Source organism: Aplidium turbinatum, chromosome 1, assembly GCF_918807975.1.
Source record: "Aplidium turbinatum chromosome 1, kaAplTurb1.1, whole genome shotgun sequence".
In the NCBI taxonomy this organism is placed as follows: Eukaryota; Metazoa; Chordata; class Ascidiacea; order Aplousobranchia; family Polyclinidae; genus Aplidium; species Aplidium turbinatum.
Genome location: NC_137472.1, coordinates 30,734,727 through 30,752,976, shown reverse-complemented (window position 1 = coordinate 30,752,976; position 18,250 = coordinate 30,734,727). Strand labels below are relative to the sequence as shown.

At 35.8% G+C, this 18,250-nt stretch overlaps 1 protein-coding gene across 1 annotated transcript; it reads right to left on the bottom strand.

Annotated features, from left to right (window-relative positions):
* Nucleotides 1-544: 544 nt before the first annotated feature.
* Nucleotides 545-13,210, bottom strand: LOC145776076 (uncharacterized). Its single transcript, XM_082587483.1, has 5 exons — nt 11,357-13,210; nt 5,217-5,412; nt 4,066-4,282; nt 3,019-3,125; nt 545-2,645 (listed from the first exon to the last, which is right to left on the bottom strand). Exons 1-5 carry the CDS (start codon nt 11,696-11,698, stop codon nt 2,584-2,586), a joined length of 924 nt encoding a protein of 307 aa, XP_082443609.1. The 5' UTR covers nt 11,699-13,210; the 3' UTR covers nt 545-2,583.
* Between the last annotated feature and the right edge of the window lie 5,040 nt (nt 13,211-18,250).

Genomic DNA, 18,250 nt, shown 5'->3' with positions numbered 1-18,250 from the left:
TTTAAAAGATTTTTTTATGGAAACAATGCGTAAAAAAATCAAAGCGCAAATCATTTGACTATTGCGGGAAACATCAAGCCATGTTGATACAAAGAAAAAAGAATTGTGCAGGTATTTCTTCAGACAGAACCAAGTTCTTGAGCTTCCTCATTGCCGATTTATAACGCCTCTTTAAATACAACACCTCCATTCCTTCCAGTGCTGTGGTAGAGATTTTTTTCTCCGTTGGAAAAGACGTGCTAAAGCCAAACCGGCCAGGACACAGCGACTCGCATTTTGAGATGCTTGTGTTTTTGAAAGATGGGTTGCAATACATTTCACGTAAAACTTAATTTTGTTTTCTATAACGGCGTTGAAGTGGCAGTGTAAGGTCATTTTGACTTCACAAACTGCTTCCTGTGTCAGTTTAAAACAAACGTAGCAGTAGCGCGCTGCTTTAGCTCGAGTAGCGGTAGCGTGCTACTTTTGAAGTAGCGGATACCCACCTCTGCCAACTTGAGATGAAGTGCAACTCAACTTTTTAAAATGAGCTTTAGCCGCGAAGTGTTCAAAGAGTTTGTATTACACAAACAATATACACACGCTTACAATTAAAGACAATAAATAAAATCAGAAGCATAAACGAAGTAGGCCTAAACTAAAGTGTCGCAATAATAGTTTCAACAATAAGCGCTTCAAAATATTGTTTCTTACAATCTATGTCTTAAATACATCAACTAGGCCAAACTAGAACCCAATCACCAACCATTAAAAAAAAAACAATGCAAAAACAGCTTGAGCTGTTGTTATTTTATATTGTGCTTAAAAATGTTTAAACATTATCAAAACCTCATGTCGTGTTAAAACTTGTTCGCATTCGACCAAAGTGAAATACAAAAAGCTCAGTTGAACGCAAAAGAAATACCGTATGCCTAATATTAATAACTGAATTCAATGTTTTATCATGCTCTGATGAACAAGCTTATTTTACTTTGAGCACATGAATTTATGATGCGTCTAGGTCTATTTTTTCTAAGCTAATAGGCTGCTATAAAAAAAACTGTGTTTTTGCTTTTCAATCAAAATGTAAAATTTAAAACTAGATTTTAATTTTCTGTTTTCATAAGACCGGCGACAAGAATGAAGACGAGCAGCATTTGCGGACATTGAAGCTCATACACAGCCTTTGTAATCAAATTATTTTGTTCAAAAGCATGGAGGGCAATAATAAAACCAAATTTAAAGATAAGTTTCGGTAGTAGCATCAGGAAATCGTTTCTTGTTAAACGCAGTGGACAGACAAGACTTTCAGACCATAAAGACAGGAAATATCCACCACTTCGCGCAAGAACTTTGGAAATGAAAACTCAGTAAAACAAACAATCAACATATTATCTAAGTCAGTGATCCACGTAATTTCATTTTTCACAAATTAATTGGAACAAACAAACACAATTTAAACCAATGAACTAAATACAGCACAGATGAACAATTCAACGATATGTTTATTGATGAATAGTCCGTAACAACGGTTCGAAATAAATTAATTTACATAAAACATTTGTAGAATATAAACCGCATTTTAAAGCAGCAAGGTCAGTAGTGAATCTAGAGAAAACAGTATAGAGCACCAGAGTTTCAATCAAGCAAAATTTCTCAGAAAAAAAGGAACAATGTAAAATTGAAGCTCAAAAACGCAAATAGTAAGGTAGGAGGGGGGGGAGTTGGGGGTTTCTCCACAGATTTTTTTTTATCTTGTTTTTGGTCGCTTTTGATGTATTTTGTTTCCAATAAGCCAACTACTATTTTTTTATGACGTACACTTTTCTATTTTACCAAATTCATTAAATCAAAACTAGATTTATGTAGAACTTAGATTTATAAATTTCAGTTTAAAATGAAGCTAATTTTAAATCTTTTTTTGTGACCACATAAGAATTTCAATAAATTGTTGTTTGAAAGACTGTTTTTAGTGTTAAATAGGTTTTCAAAAATCCGTCCGTGGTAGGCTATCTCCACTTTTCGTTATTGTAGTCCTATAGGCTACAAGGCCCATTTCACCTCTTTGCCCTATGAAGCCGGTTGAGTAAATGAAATATAATTGATCGAACAAAATGAGTGAGAAAGTTTTGCCAAAACAGAGAAATTTTTCTTGTTTTTTTTCACACTTTTTTTTAATTTTTTTATGGGCCAAGTACCCCTCTGGATCTGCTACTGAGCTAGCTACAAGGTTGCTTAATTTATTTCCGAGTAATAATAAGAAAGAGAAATAATTATTTGAGACATAAAATCTACAAAGTTCTAAGTTAGTTTCGCTTTGCAGACAAACGGCTTTCAAGTGATGAAATTTTTATCACACCACTGAAACAATTTTGCACAGTACAGTAGAAAAAACGCTGAAAAAGCTCCAGCTAAGTTGATTGTAATGTTTGACTCTCCTTTCAGCCCTGAAAATCTTTTGAAAACTTCATTTCAAGTCTTTGGTATAACCTTTATGTCTGACAACCATTGATGCAACGTTTGTTTTGATTTGTTGCCTGGGATGATTCCAACTTCATGTTGTTTTAAAAACATAAGCAGCCTGGTAAAGTCACGCTTCCATATTCAGGTAAACTTGAAATGCTTCGGGGATCCATGCGTGCGACAGTGAGACTTGCTGTTAAGACCTGAAAAAATGGGATTTAATTTTCTTGGATTGGATTAAATTCTCGTTTATGCCATGCGGCAAGAAAAAAAAAAAAGATTTGGTAGTTTAACCCCTGCTCGTTTTTCATCAGCAAATGTCACAACCGCAGCGGTCCGTAGGTCAAATGTCGCTCATGATCACAAGATTCAGCCAAACAATGACAGACATAGTGAACTTAAAATTTTATTGGAAATTAGTGAATTAACAAAATAATTTAGCCTTGATTACTCAAGAAAGAAGCAAATTACAGTGATTAAAGCTGTGGCTGAACTCATGACATATCGATAGCAAAGCGATAATGAAACGATCGACTGAATGCAAACCTAGAAAAACTGAAGAAAACAGCTTTGTACCTTTGTGGCATATCTTTTCACTGCGGTTTGTAGGAACGGTGTTTATGTATTCAGGTGAAAAATCCTCTTTTGTTATAAGGGCTTTCGGATCTTCCGCAATTGGAGATCTGCAAAATTATTGCTGTTTAACCCAAGTCAACGTTAGACTAACCATGGCCATCTGGAGATGCGGCCTGATTTGTCACATTTTGCAGATTTTGATTACAGCTACTGCTGGTGCTTGACTGACATTTTTTGAGATGTTCTTACTTTTTGTGGTTTCCTAATGACATAAAACTTTTTTGTTGCCTTGGGGAAGCAGTAGCAAATGAGAAAAAGTAAGTTGAAAAACGCAAAATCAGACTGTTATTGAAAATTAACAGTCTGACTAAAATCTTCAAAATCAAAATTTCTTTATTTTTCAACATGTGAAGATGTTAAAACCTATTGTGTTATCTGGGGAAAAGAATAAAGAAAGCGTAAAAATCTAATTTTTAGAAAAATTTATTTAAACGTATGCCCAAAGTTAGAAAAACCTGGAAATTTATGCAAAATGTGACAAATCAGGCCGTATCTTTAGGTGGCCATGGACTAACTTACGTTCTTATTGTCAACTTTGTTTGGTTCGACCATAAAGAGAAGAAGTGGCATAGAAGTAGAGCAAATATTGTGCAACGATTCCGATAAAGTTGGTGTTAATGTTTCAACAATGACACGTACGCTGCTTCAAAACTGCTCAGCAAATACTAAAACTTCAGTTTTGACCTGTTTAACTCAATCGTTTTTAAAGATGTTGTCATGTTGCTTTTGCTAGTTTGTTTATAAAAAAATGTCAAGCATAGCACTTGTATATGTGTACACTATTCAACCAATGGGCAACCATCTCTAATGTAGGTGCCTTGCTAAACCACAAAAACATTCATACTGTACTTTTCAAAGAAAATAGTTGCCTCTTTTATTTCAAAGATGGCCTCATGTTAATATTGTTTAGATCAATCCTTTTATTTGGTAAAGCGCATTCGACATTTACGTGGTTAGTTTCTTCAAGTTTTTCATTTAATAACTTACGGTTTTGATAATCTTGGCTTCACAATCAACGTCACAGTTTCAGGAGAGTTACGAACGATTTCAGACAACATCTCAACGCTCGTCACTCGAAGGCCATTGGCCGAAACGATTTGATCACGTGGTTGTAAAACACCCAATCGCATAGCGGCACCGCCTTCGAGAACTCTGTTTACAACAACTTTTTCGTCGCACAGAGGAATTACAGTGATTCCAATACCTAAAATATTGTTAGTTTTACTAGATGAAACTTTTCAGTACATAACATGTAGCCTATTGATGAAAACACAAACAGACAAAATTACAATATCATTTTACAGTAATAGGCTACCATAAGCAAAATAATATGCGGAGATGTACGTATACGCCGCAAATTTTACGCCGCATACTTGCGGCGTAGACTTTTTGTTTACGCTAACGCTTGCGGCTACATTTTTTTGGATAGTTTGCGCTTAAGGCTACGCCGTAAAGATTTTGCGGTTTTTTAGCGCATAGCGTCAACGCATACTTTTTAATGTATTTTTTTCGCTGCAACACGCCAATACCTTCCAGCGCTGCAGTTGAAAGAATGTTTTCAATGGGCAAAGACATATTGGAACCAAAACACAGCAAAATGTCAGATGAACTCTTTCAGATGCTTGTGTTTCTTCGTGGAAATTCAAAATAAAACTTGTTTGTTTCGAGTGGTTTATACCGTGTGAATGTTTGGCACCTAGCAAACAAAATGAGTTTACGCTAGTGTATGCGCTGACGCCGCCAACTTTTTTTACAAGTTGTGTTGACGCATACGGCGTATGGTTTTTCAAACGTTTGCGTTAACGCTGACGGCGTCAATATTTTTTGTATGCGCGTACATCACTGATAATATGACAATTGGTATGCTTGGTTTTATAGCGGTAAATCACCTGAGACTTCGGGATTAAGGCAAAACAGTCAAATTCACAATAAACTAAATTAATTATTTAACCGGTATATCAGTAAGAAAGCCAAAGGTTACATATCTTAACATGCGTGAAGCATTATAATCAGTGAAACAAATTTGAAATGTTTGCATACATAAATGAACAATTGACGAATTAAGCAATCAACAAATGTCCACAAGTAACAGCATGTTCAACTGCTATTTTCAATGCACGTAAATAATAAAAACATACCCATGCCACTATTTCTCTGATTCGGAAGTACGACAGTTCTGCAACCACGGCTTGAGCATCCGTGGAGTCTGTTGGAGGAATTGCATTGAGAAATATCGTTGTTGTTGGGGTTTGAAGCACGGTACTTCTGGATAGCGGATTCTGCCACTGCCATGCTGTTGTTCAACTGTTTGTATCGTAAGATATCTTGTCGGTTCTGCAAAGAAATTTTCGTTTTAGATAATTATCTAAATATTTTAGATTGTCTGCACAGGCAAGAAACAGACGCCGATACAAACCGGCAAATCAATCCTTAGACGTTAAATATATGTTGAAACCGGCCGACTGAGAGCGTGAGAGGCTGGGTTGCCATGGTTCTTACGCGTACAAATGTATAAAATTAATTTTCTTTTTTTTACTTCCGACTTCATCATAGCAATTGGACATTTTAAGCTACAAGAAGTAGTTACGTCATCCAGTAACGTAATGCCGGCTTTTAACAATTTGCACAATTCAAAATTTTAAACTATAGTATTTCAACTAATATTTTTTCAGTTGCCACACTTATAAAATTTTTATTGCTGATTAAGTTTGAAAAGAGATTGTGCCAGATTATTTAAACTAAACTAATAATGGGAACAACTCGGTGGAATACCGTACTGGTAGTGGACGTCGCTATCATAACATCATCCTATTATAGCATCAATGCTATTATAGCGACGTCCACAGATCATTGTAGGCTACAGTACAAAGAATGAGTGTTCTGACTGGTAGCAAAGTGTGAGAAAAAAAAAAAGCTATTTGAAAAGAATTTACACATAATTTACAAATTAACTTACAGCACCATATACGTACATTGATATTAAGACGTAGTATTATATTATTCCGAGCAACGTGTGATGATATATATGACACCGATTTTTAGTTTATTTATTTCCATTAGCAGCTGCAAAATTTATAAGGTACAGTAACAAGCTATAGAGAAAATTGCATATAAACAAAACTATTTGATCCAGGATTAGGGACCTTGTTCAAACAAAAGTACTGTTTTAAATCTAGTGCAGCTGCATAGATTGTAACCTATTCTTCACAGGGCAAATGAGCAGTTAAAAGTTGCTTTGAAATGCAGAGCAGTAATTTTGCCGTTTAGGAGAAAAGTAAAAGTACAGTACAATAAGGTTGCAGCACGGGATGCAAAATCAAGTACAGTAAAATGGCGGGATTAAGTTGCCCATAACATTTCTCCCACTATAGGCTATGACGTGCAACAGGAACCAACTAACAATTTTTCTTTCCTCCTTCTGGATTATATGTGCGATTTTTAGTTCAAAAGCGGAAAATCCAAAACTGCGATAATATTTCAATTGCAAGCAACCACAGTGTTATCACACTACTTAATTTGCTTATTTTACAATTTATCGAGTTTAATAACAGTGTGTTTTGCATCTATTCTAACATCATGAAACCCGGTGTTTTTGTATATTTATACTTCATTGGTAAATTAATATTTATTCAACAAAAAGAATACCATTAAATTCTATTTTAAGTCACTCTAGCATTGTGGGAAAGCGGTTGGGTTGGTTGGCTTCTTAACCAGTATATTTCCAAAAACAAGGACTATATTGTACAGACGATGTAGCAACGGATTAATCCGTGGTGGTTCATGCGTTTGGTGTGGAGAAATAAGACTTACAATCTAAGTATAAAGTAGCACAGGCTGCGTGGTTAGAACGGCGGTCAACGGCAATCGGATTTTTATCAACCAAAATTTGTAAATGTCACGCGAGCATGATGAATAGCGCGCTGAAAGATCGCCTGAAGATACGTATCTTCTTTTGACTACTTACGTCTCACTAACCGTTATTTTTGTTGTTTACAACACAAAGTTCTAGCAGACAGTGGTAAAAAGTGAAGGAAAATTGTCGAAGTAACAAATAATATCCAAAGCATCGCTTCGGAAGGAGAAACAGCCAATCAAGAAAGTTTGTTTATTTGGAGTATTAGGCGATAACAGAGGTTCTGGCAATTCATGATTCCGCCTATGCTGTGGTGACAGCACAGCGATGAAAAGATCAAGATAAAGATGTTGTCCTTTACGCCACTTTGTCATATCAAAGATTTGTTGTCAGAGATAGAAAACGTGCCCAGCTAGGAAAAGTTGCCTCTTATATCGTCGGCAAATGTTGAAACGACGTAAAAACACAAGTTTTCCTGGCTTGCTGAGGAGGTTTCTTGCAATTCCAGAGAGCAAGAGCGAACTGCTCCACTGAAACACGTCATGCGAATAATAATTACCAAACCAGTGACGAATGTTGAAAAATAATGAAAATTTTGTTATAAAGAAGCCTAATAGTTTGGTGCGTGAAACGTTACGGAAACAATATTTGTTTTTTTCTACATTGTGGTGTAAATAGAACTGCCTTCGAAAACTTTAAGTTTGTGATGTAATTGTAAGCTTATAAGATGTAAGCCTTTGAAAATCATATACGCAGTCCAAAACAAAGATGTGCGTCATATAAGCTGTGTCATAGCAAATATTAACTGCAATAACTTCAATTTTCAGCTTTATATTTCACCAATATCGATTGCTGCATGTATTGTACAGCTTATTACTTGTATCTCTGCATTCATAAAATGTTAACTGTTTCGCGGTAGGCTACACCGGAATATTTTATACGGTTTACATTACTTTCTAGTAAATTGCTAAAGGTATTGATGACAGTGTTAACTGGTCAGTGTGACAACTTCAACAGCAACTTGCAAACGCAATTGATGTCATGGTTTTACAGGTCGTTTTAATTTTTCGGTAAGTTTTCGTGGTTGTTGCTTTAGTTGTAATATGCAGCAAATAATTGAACTTAAACTATTTTACATACTCAGAATTTTTCGACAAAAAAGTTGTTAAGTTATTTGCAGAGAAGAGTTTACACTAGAGGCCAGTTGCAATATCTGTGTTGGTCCCACTTGTGGCACAAAACAAGACTAACAGCCACGTTTTACTGTACATTGGTGCTAATATGAGTTCAAAACAAACCATCATCAATTCTAAGAAAGAAATAAACATTACTGATAACGCCGTGGTATTTTATAAAGGGTATCACTGACCGGTGACCACTCTATGCACCGCTTATAGTAAGCTATATGCCACACTGGTCAAAAAAGATGTACTTCGCAAGTCAAGTCAACCATAGGTTGGCGTAATAAAACAAATGTCACAAACGCCCTCACACAAAAGAATTTTTGAAATGACAGACAAAATATCTGTTTGTGGTCCCGGTGACGTCATACGTCACGTTTCGTGCGTACCTTCAAGTCTACAAGCCAACAAAAAAACGCTTTTACTTGAACCACTCCAAATCAAAGTGAAATATGTCAGATAAATCTACAAAGTTGTATGCACTTGTTCAATTAACTTGTAGCCGACACACGGATCCCACGATGAACCACGTCGAAACGCTATTCAGCTTAATCTTTGACAAACTAAAACAACATCCTTGATTTTTTATGTGCGCCAGGCAAGCCGCAAAGTCACACAAATACAGCATGTACAATGTAGACATATGTGGTAAATAGAGGCAGGCTACAAAAGTCATACTGGGAATGTGAAATTAATTCCAAACATTATGCATCTGTATTCTCATCATTACCTGATTAATGAAATTTATTGCAATTAGGCGTATGTCTTTTCAGTGAGGAATAATTACAGTATAACGAACAACAGCATTGCCAGAATAAAATAATACATATCATCTTGTAAATAAACTTTGAAAAGAAATCGGCGTTTTTTCTTCTAGTGGCCTTGTGCTGTGCCAAATGGAAGGCGCTTTTTTCACTCAACTTTCAAACTCTTTCAAACTTTCAAATCAATTTTCAAACAGCAGCCTATCATATTTTTTCCAAGCACATCACCACTTATGTGAAACAAAATTATAAAACCAAACCAGTTATTCTATTCCATTATCAGCATTGAATTCTTTGTTCCTCGGTCGCTGAATGTTGCAAGAACCGATAGCGATAGATACGTGTTTCAACTTTCACCCCCACCCCATTTCCGATCAAATGGTTAAAATAAAAGCAAACATTTGTCACATCATCATACCAAGCTGCCAACAAAGGGGAATGTAGCAGAAAGGAAATCCTGCAATTTTGCGCAAATATCCTTTTACTGTCAAGCTGTTGGCGCCGCCAGCTTGAACAAACGACATGTTGCGAATGAATTAGTTAACAAACCTGTGGCTACAATCGGAAGTGCCATATTGGATACTTGACCGGTATTGTTGCTTGGATTAAAAAAATGTTTGGATAGTAGCCTAAGTTACAAAAATGTTAAACATATGGCTCTCTATCTCTTGATTAGAAAAGTTGAGGGTATTGTTTCGAGAATAAACAAAGTTATTGTCATCAAGGTTGCAAAATGGGCGTGCAATTGTCCGGTTTAAAATTTGTTTCAAAAATAAGCAAAAATAAATCGTGTGCTGTCTATATCTGTAACTGCCACATTTTAATAATAGCCAAACAACTTTTAAATCACAAATAGAGTACAACAAAATTAAGTGCGAGCAAATAGGCCGACCATAGACAGTTATCAGAATATTGGTAACAACAATTGCAACAACATTCAACAACACATTCAGAAGAACGTACAAACTAGTACCAGAAGAAATATTGTGAATGTTCATTCAAACCCGATGCCCAGCTACTAATTTCGCATCGCTATGAGCAGTCAATCATTAGCTAGAAAAATGCTTGGTGGAAGTTTGTGCTGCACTGATATTCTAATAGCCGTCTGAAATATGATTCGATGGTGAAAGATCTCGGAAGCTTTGAATTTAAAAGAGTACTGTACTTAGTCTTAGCGTCAATGACCTTTCAGTGTCAACTTACCAAATGCAAGCGCAGTCGTTTTGCCGGCGGCTCAAATTTGCTTTTCAAAGTTGCATACAACTGTTTAGTTTAAGAGCAGCCGGAAGGAAGATATAAAACAAAATGGCGATCTAATAATGATAAACAATAGCAATGTGAAACAATAGGACTTTACGTTCAAGACCTAACGACCAAGATTTTGGGTTTAAAATTAACACAACGATCGGTCGAATTGTTGTTAATGCTGCGCATATCTCGTGTAACAAGAAACAGCACTGGCATATTTAGACCCCCAACAAAAATTTGAAAAAGTGAAAATTCTAAGTCGGTAGCCTAGCATAATTGAAGTAGCACAATCCCTGTAGATGCCATCACGTAATCTTACAAAGTTCAAGGAACACTGCAATTCGAATTAAACTTTTTTTGTGCTTTTTCGATCACAAATTTGCTTTGTGCGAAATATCAAAATTACTTGGTTTCACCAAAATGGACAATTTAACAAAAAAGTGATCACATGATTTCTTGCTATGAAGCGATCTAAGATGAAAAATGAAGAAATAACTTGAATTAGTAAGCAAAATCTGAAGTATAAATTCAACCAAAAAGATGTATTTAAAACCATGACAAAATCAGCAACTGCGTAAAGATTCTGTGAAAAAGCTAAACAAGAGTGTGCGGACAAAAACAACAAACACACAACTTCGGCAAGACAACCCAAGGTCTCAAGACAAAGTGCAGTGTTGGAGACATTGGTAAAACCGTACTGTGAGTCGTGTAGGCTTAAGTGATATGAACTTCTGCAGATCCTCAGCAGGAAGAGTTTAAACATAGTTGTCATCGAAGCACTTGTTAAAAGATAGGTTTACACTTGGCATTGTAAAAACAAAACTGTAAGTTTTTATTTTTCAACAATTAGGCGACCAAGCTAGATGTAACTGTGACAAACGCTTTGCGTCCAAGACTTTGTTTAACAAGCAAAGCTGATGTTTTCAATTATTTTCTCACGGTCCCAAGACGAATCGTCATTGAGAAAAGTCGTTTTCTTGTTTGGATGAACGACTTCTCTTGACCAACTGTCTTCGTTGGCTGATGTTGAGAATAGACTTAATAGATAGGCGAGGCATACACACTTCGTCGGTAGATGTTCATTAATTTTCAAATGGCACAGCCGCAAGGAAGAACGCTTAATTACGGGGCTATAAACTTACAATTAAATTTTATACCTTACTTATGATGATAATTACTTAAACGTAATTACTCATCAAGTGGATTAGTTTTAGATTGATTTCCGTTCTTACCTTGTAATGGATCAGCTGTATTTGAATCTGTGCTACCCATCCCGTGTCATCCTTGTGACGAAAAAATAGTTTTTCACCTTGCTCTGTTTCTAAATTGAAATAGTTCGTTGCTTCGTCGCTTTCGTCGCAAGATCTGGACACGCTTTTTAAATGGCAGAGTGGCACAGTTCTAAGTGGTCTGCAGCTGTTTGTTAACTTTCCTTTGTTCCTGTATATTCGTAAAGCCTCAGAGCTCAATACACAATATTTCCTTTTCCACGTCGGTCCGATAGGCAACATTCGGTGATCTACTTTCTTCTCTAATATTCCTTGACACACAACAGTTACTTCCTCAGCACCCATTTTCAAGTAGTTTGGCACTGTGTTTACTTCAAATTCAACACAACCTACAACAAAAATCAGTTTAATCGCAGCGAGGTTGTGATGCTCACAATGTTGTTTCAGAAAGCTTCAAACAAACCTCAAATAGGACAAAAAGTATAATGCCAAGTAATTTTTGTAAATGTGTGCTTGCAATCTTGGTGATCCATCTCCAGCCAGATAGCAAAGCTTTACTTTGACACAGCTATAACATTTAGAGACGTTGAATTAATGTAAAGAGAATAGATTTTATCAAGTGGATGCTTTTATCATATTTTTCACCGAAAAATGTTTATGAAAACAAGTTGTGAAAATCATGCCACTGAAAATTGCAATGACTAAAATTTGCAGTTTCTCAGCATAAGTTTACATTTTTTAAACATGAAATCAAAGCGGTAATATATTAATGACACGAAGCGAAATTTTTTTAGAGCAGAGTGCTGCCAAATCAACACACAACTTCAATCTTTTCTTGTAGAAATTCAATGCATGTTTTTACAATACTTTCAGCAAGTGACGAGAATACTGTATAATTAATTATTGCAATAAGCGAGTAGCCACAAACTCTGCTAAATGCTATGACAGGACTCCCCAAACTATCGATGTCATCCCAAACGGGGTCGCAAATCAGTTCAGTTGTTTTTTATTTCTGACCATCATATCAAAAACAATACACGTCAACATAGCAAAGGTCGTGAAAAAGGTAGAAGCGACAAAACGCGAACGTTAAAACGTGCTTGTGACCGAAGTGAGTTATTAAGGTGAAAGAAATTTGGTGTCACGTGGAAAATTACTTTCTGAAATAGGGTAGCATAACAAAAATGTTTGAAAACCCCTCTGTCAAAAATGTCAAGTATCGAAGCAGTGAAGCACCAATCGGTGACACTGAAATTTCGTCATGTATCAAAATAGGGGTGTTTAAAACAAACTAACTTTTGGTAGAACAAAACAATTTTTTTTTTTTATCAAAAAACTTAATGGTTGGTTAACACAAGTACCGTTACTACTACAATACATATGGGTGACTACATACTCTGTAGCCTACCAGTAATTAGATGAGAAACCTCGGCAGGGTGCTCTGGTTAGATTAGTGAAATAAACTACTTTCATCCTTTAACAAACAGACTTAGAAATAAAATTTCTATAACATGTCGGAAATTTTATCAAATAATTTTCGACCAACAAGCAGTTTCATAGACTGACAGCAATGACGTAGACGTAGAGGCTCAGAAGACTGTAATCAAATAGCTACTGTGATTCTTAGATTCAAGACTGTTGCGAAATAGGAAATTCAATAGCCTTTCATCCAGACTTGTCTGTCTGCCTTTGGCGTCTGTGATAATATCGTTTAGCACGACAAGGTTTGAACTCACTCTTAATTTCATTTTGCTTGTTATATCACAAGTATGACTTTTTTTGGTAGTTTATAATCAAATCTTTCTCTACAACATCTACGCATACTGATTCACTCCTCTGAGTCAGCGAGGCTTCTTTCAGCATTTTTTTCTAACTGACAACTTTTCTCTAAGTCATTAGTTCAGGCCACACTTTCTATAAATGAACAAATATCACAAGTCGACTGACTTGAAAACAAGTCAATCTAAATGACTTATTCTCTGAATGGGTTCACCAAATTAAAGTTTAGTCGTTTTTGGTAAGATTTAAGCTCTAAGTGCCGTTATGAGGTAACAACAAAGCAAAGTATGCGAAAGTAGGGTACTCATAGCAACAAGTGGAAGATACAAACCACATTACTGCGTCAGCACTAGCTGAGACCGTTTTATGAATGAATTTCTCCTGTCTCTGTGAAGGGGCATCTACTTTCAACTGTTAATCGCTCTGTTGACAAAAGGAAAAAGGAGTTTTCTCTTCAATTTCATTGTTTCATTCAGGTGTTTCAACCGTGGACCAACAGCATTTTTTCACATTGTTTTAACAATAAATTACGTGAAGTTGTTGAAAAACTCTCGTTTCATGGTTCTGATGTGCAATTACGCATGAAAGGCTTTCAAAGGTAATTCACTAGTGGAAAGCATGCAAAACCATGCAACTTTTACTCGTCTCAAAGTAAATTGCAGCAATATAATCCAAGACAGCAAAGTCCGTCACTTTTACATTAACGTCTGCAGACGTTGAATCAATGTAAAAGTGATATATTTTTCTGTATGGGATAAGACAAAGGAGGTCAAAAAAAGCAACTGCAGATCAAAAAAATTACTTAAAAAAAAAAAATTATTTGAGCGAAATCAACTGCTTTTCCACCAGCAAAAGTAACGTTTTTGTTATTGATTGAACATCTACACTCTACGTAAACAAAAAAAGTTCTCTATCCGAGATAGAAATAAATTAATATTCAAACCTCATTGGATTGCAAGATAATGATTAGCCTTAAAAGTGTTGAGCCAAGACATCACCACTCGAACTTACATCAAGAGCATGTCTAAACTCTTCAAGCATTAAAATTTAATTAAAGGAATAATTACCCTGTTTCGAGTAGGATTTACGTCAAATAGTACTTGGTGAAAAGGTAATAGTCTTTTAAACTCCGCGATAAAATCGTAATGACGCAACTGTCACTTGGGTTAAGGGTAACAAGCATCCTTCGTTGTAAACGATTGGTTGTTTATTTATCAACAAACTGCTGAAGTTTTTCAAAAATGTCTTTTTCGTTTGAAAAAGCGTCATGTTTCGCGTTCATTCACGTTAAAAACTACTAATCTTAGAATGTAAAATATTGGTGTTGAGCTAAACAATTTTGAAGTAAAGCTGTATGTTGTGAACATATTAAAGAGATGCATTCTTTTAATCAAGTCAATTTGGTTACGTGCCGCATCTTGCAATCTTGTTAAAGCCTGACGTAGTTTTGTACTGAAAAAAAAACAAACCTTTAGTTTAAAGCAGAGTCGTTTTGTCACACCCAATCATCCAGGCTTGCGCTTGGTGGTTGAAGATTTAGATTAAGTTGAGATATTCAAAAGTCGGCTATGTAGCCGCCAATTTAGAACGTTTTGAGTATTTGTAGTTTAGTTTTATAAATGTTAATCAATTTAGCCGTAAATTAGCATACAGTATATTTCAGATCAATGTTCAAACACTGTAGAATTATTTATAATAAACTCTTTGTTTGAATTAACATTTTTTTTTATCCGAACAATTTTTAACAAAATGAAACTTTCCATGAGATTTTTCCCGAAATAACTCCACCCTGGCAATGTCGACAGAAACTTTTTTACCTTGGGCTCGCACAAGTTTTATAATCGAAAACTTCCAAATGCTTTTGAAAAACTGCAAAAGTTACGTTGGAGACAAAAGCACTTTGTGTTGCATGCAGGCGCGAATCTAAGAGTTTTTTTCGGGGGGGGCCAGAAAATTTGAAAATCAATTAAAAAGAAAGAAAAAGCTAAACAGATATGAACAATGATACTACGACATATACGATATGCTATAAAATAGACATTAAAACAACCATTTTCATCAATTGTGATGCCGAGGGACTAATATCAGCTGTTTAGAAGCATATCAAACCATTTGATGCGGAAACATACAATTTTTCACAAAATTTCGGGGGGGGGGGCCCGGGCCCCCTGGGCCCCCCTCATAAATCCGCGCCTGGTTGCATGATATTGCTAAAAAATGAACACAAACTAAACAATTGGTGAAGCAAAAAGGCTTGAAGACAGTAAGTATATTAGTCAAATAAACGGAAAACTTTTTTTTGAAAATATTGATTCACGTTTAGTCGTTTTATATTGCTTCAAATTAAACACGTCTTTGTAGCCTTTGATGTGTTCTTAATTGACTTAAGTGTTAGGGTTTTTCACATGCAGAGATAAAATTACACAGATATCGGTGTGCTCAAAGTTCAAACGTAAGCTAGTTGAAGGGAAAGTGAAAATGTATGAGAAATTCCTTTGTGTTTTTCACAAAGCGTCGAAAGATCACAATTTTCGTTGCTTCAGCGAGTGTTAATGCAAAAGTCATTCGATTATATCAGCAGTTGGCTATTGTTACCGATCGAGTCGGTTGTGATGTCAGTCTGAACTACAAATTGGCTTATTGACGTCATGGTGACTCATAAAATAGCGGTTTAGATGAAAACAAACTTTCGTTTTTGATGTAATGTTGCAAAAATCACAGGACCAGACCGAATTATCAAAAGTGGCTTTTTTTCACAGCGAACGTCTTCAAACGTTGAATCAATGTCGGTAAATTTGATTTGCTACCTGAAAAAAGCAACCAAGCAAACGGACATAGTTTCGTGAAAAAACTATATTTTTAAATGATGAAGTAAACTTGCATCAGCTTTAGATCTTTAGCGTTGCAGAAGCACACTCAAACTTTAACCAGATTTTGTTATTTGATATGAAAACAAACAAACGTTTTCTTTAGAACCCACCAAGATCGGAAGTTTTTTTCATGAAACCGCTGAAATAGTTGATCTTAATTGTGATACATTATCATGACTGACCAAACCAAAAGGACACGAGTTTTGCACCCAGCGTAAGGCTAAAATGACGTAATTTCCACAAAATCTTCTCCTTAGCTTAAATTTCTTGCCCTGTCTATGTAGTAACAAAACAACTTTGCTATTTCCACAGAGCATGCAAAACTGTAAAGTAAATACCGTACGCAAGATAACCAACACATAAAAACAAGCAAAGTTGAAAGGGAAACGTAACCAACTAGACAATTTTTTTTCTTTGAGTTTGAGCTTAACAAATTTATTTTGCCGCTTTTACGCTTCTATTTCAGCTACCATCAGTAATTTGACTAAAGTAAAGGTTTTGCAAGGGGCACTCTAACACGTCTATCTATCCACTGACAATGTCGTGTTTATGATGCACCATATTAGCAAAAATGGAGCCATGCTGTACATTTATGTTGTCAGGAGGATAGCTCCTGGGGCTGGTGTGCGACTTTCGAACATGCTATAGCCTACTTGTGCTAAAATGCTACGTGAAATTACTGCAAGTTACGCGTTACTTGGGTAATGAAGCATGATTTCAGGTATATCACATGCAGTGGCGTAGCTAGGGAATGTGCCGTCCGGGGCGGATTCAGATTTTGCCGCCCCTTCAAGAAAAAGCATGTGAAAATGAAATGCGTTTTTTTATCAGATTATAATCAAAATCAAAAATCGTAATCTGAAAGTGCCCCCCCCCCCCTAGCTACACCACTGATCACATGATCAGTTGGGAACCGTCCAAATCACAATCAGTAAAGAGAGTGAATTTACCTTTTTGTTATTTCAAAAGACGAATTATAGGCTATGCTTTTCAATCAGATAAAATATCTTGGGCATCAACTTCACTCTAACCAAGTGGGGTGTGGGCTATTATTATGGACCTTTGCTTAGTAGTATAGCATATAATGTGCGTTTCACAATGAATATTGTTTTAATGTTTATAACTACTGATGGGCGAAACTATTAAGTTACTCTACAGGAGCTACCGAGAAGTAGATATACCACTTTTATATGATCACGATATTCATCCTCCAAAGAAACTGTGCCTTAAACTCATCTGTAATGTAAATTGTGGTTATTCAAACAGCAGATTTTAGCTGAAAATCGGCCTACGTCGAAAAAACTGCGCAGAGTAATGGCTATTGTTGACTGGTAACAGCTCAGAAATCCTCAAAATATGTTTGCTACATAAAACGAGAAGACACAAATTAAAGTTATACTGTGGTATACCTTCATGGCAAAAGAAGGCGTTGTTTCTCCTGTTTTCACTATTTATTAAAACAAGGATTAAAGAGGTAATCCAATGTTGTTTAATGTAATGGACAATTATTTTAGAATAAAAGGAAGACAAGCTTATCAGACTTCCCAAATGTTTCAGAAATTATCTGCTAAAACCTGACTTTTGCAAACAATTTTTTAATATTTGTTTTAGTTTTGATTTAACAATTCAATTCTCCCGAATGCTTCACCTAAAATTTTTAAATGTTGAATAATACGAAGTAGCATTTACTTGTAATTTTATGAGTCTCCTACAAGCCAGCAGTTGTGAACTGAGAAAACGACAACCGATCATTGTGAGCAAGTGACAACTGAGCTAGCAACATATCAGCAAGTGGCTAAAATTGGTAAATGACGAAATTGAGCAAGTAACAACTGAGTAAACCATAACTTGGAATGTCACAAGTCAGCAAAATGAGTTTGACAAGCGATGGCCAAGCACGTCCGACGAGAGCACGTAAATCTCATTTGCTGACTTGGCATTGTGGGTGAGATGTAATTGCTGAGTTGAAGCATGTCAAGCTGTCTGACTATCTATATAAATTGTAGCATTTGTAACAACTTTGGATGGAACCAAGAGTTCTGGTAGGCTACAAAGTTGCAAGTTTCGGTTGTCTCCCCAATGGAGTCAATAAATTCACCTTTATCCTTCAAAGTTTTTTCACAAAGTTTTAAACTAATTTAGTTTTACTTACAAGCCCTACTGTAAATCACACATGACAAGTTTGTGCTTGTGATTTCTACCACGTCAAGGAGTTTAAGTTCTCGTGCCTTGGCTTAAAACAGACAAT

Bases quoted from the DNA above. Each gene is read 5' to 3' on its own strand.
- LOC145776076 (XM_082587483.1), bottom strand. From the start codon at position 11,698: ATGGGTGCTGAGGAAGTAACTGTTGTGTGTCAAGGAATATTAGAGAAG. The intron at 5,413-11,356 runs GTAAGAACGGAA...ATTTCTTTGCAG, and splicing joins TACAGCTGATCCATTACAAG to AACCGACAAGATATCTTACG. The intron at 4,283-5,216 runs GTATGTTTTTAT...ACAATATTTTAG, and splicing joins TCAGAGAAATAGTGGCATGG to GTATTGGAATCACTGTAATT.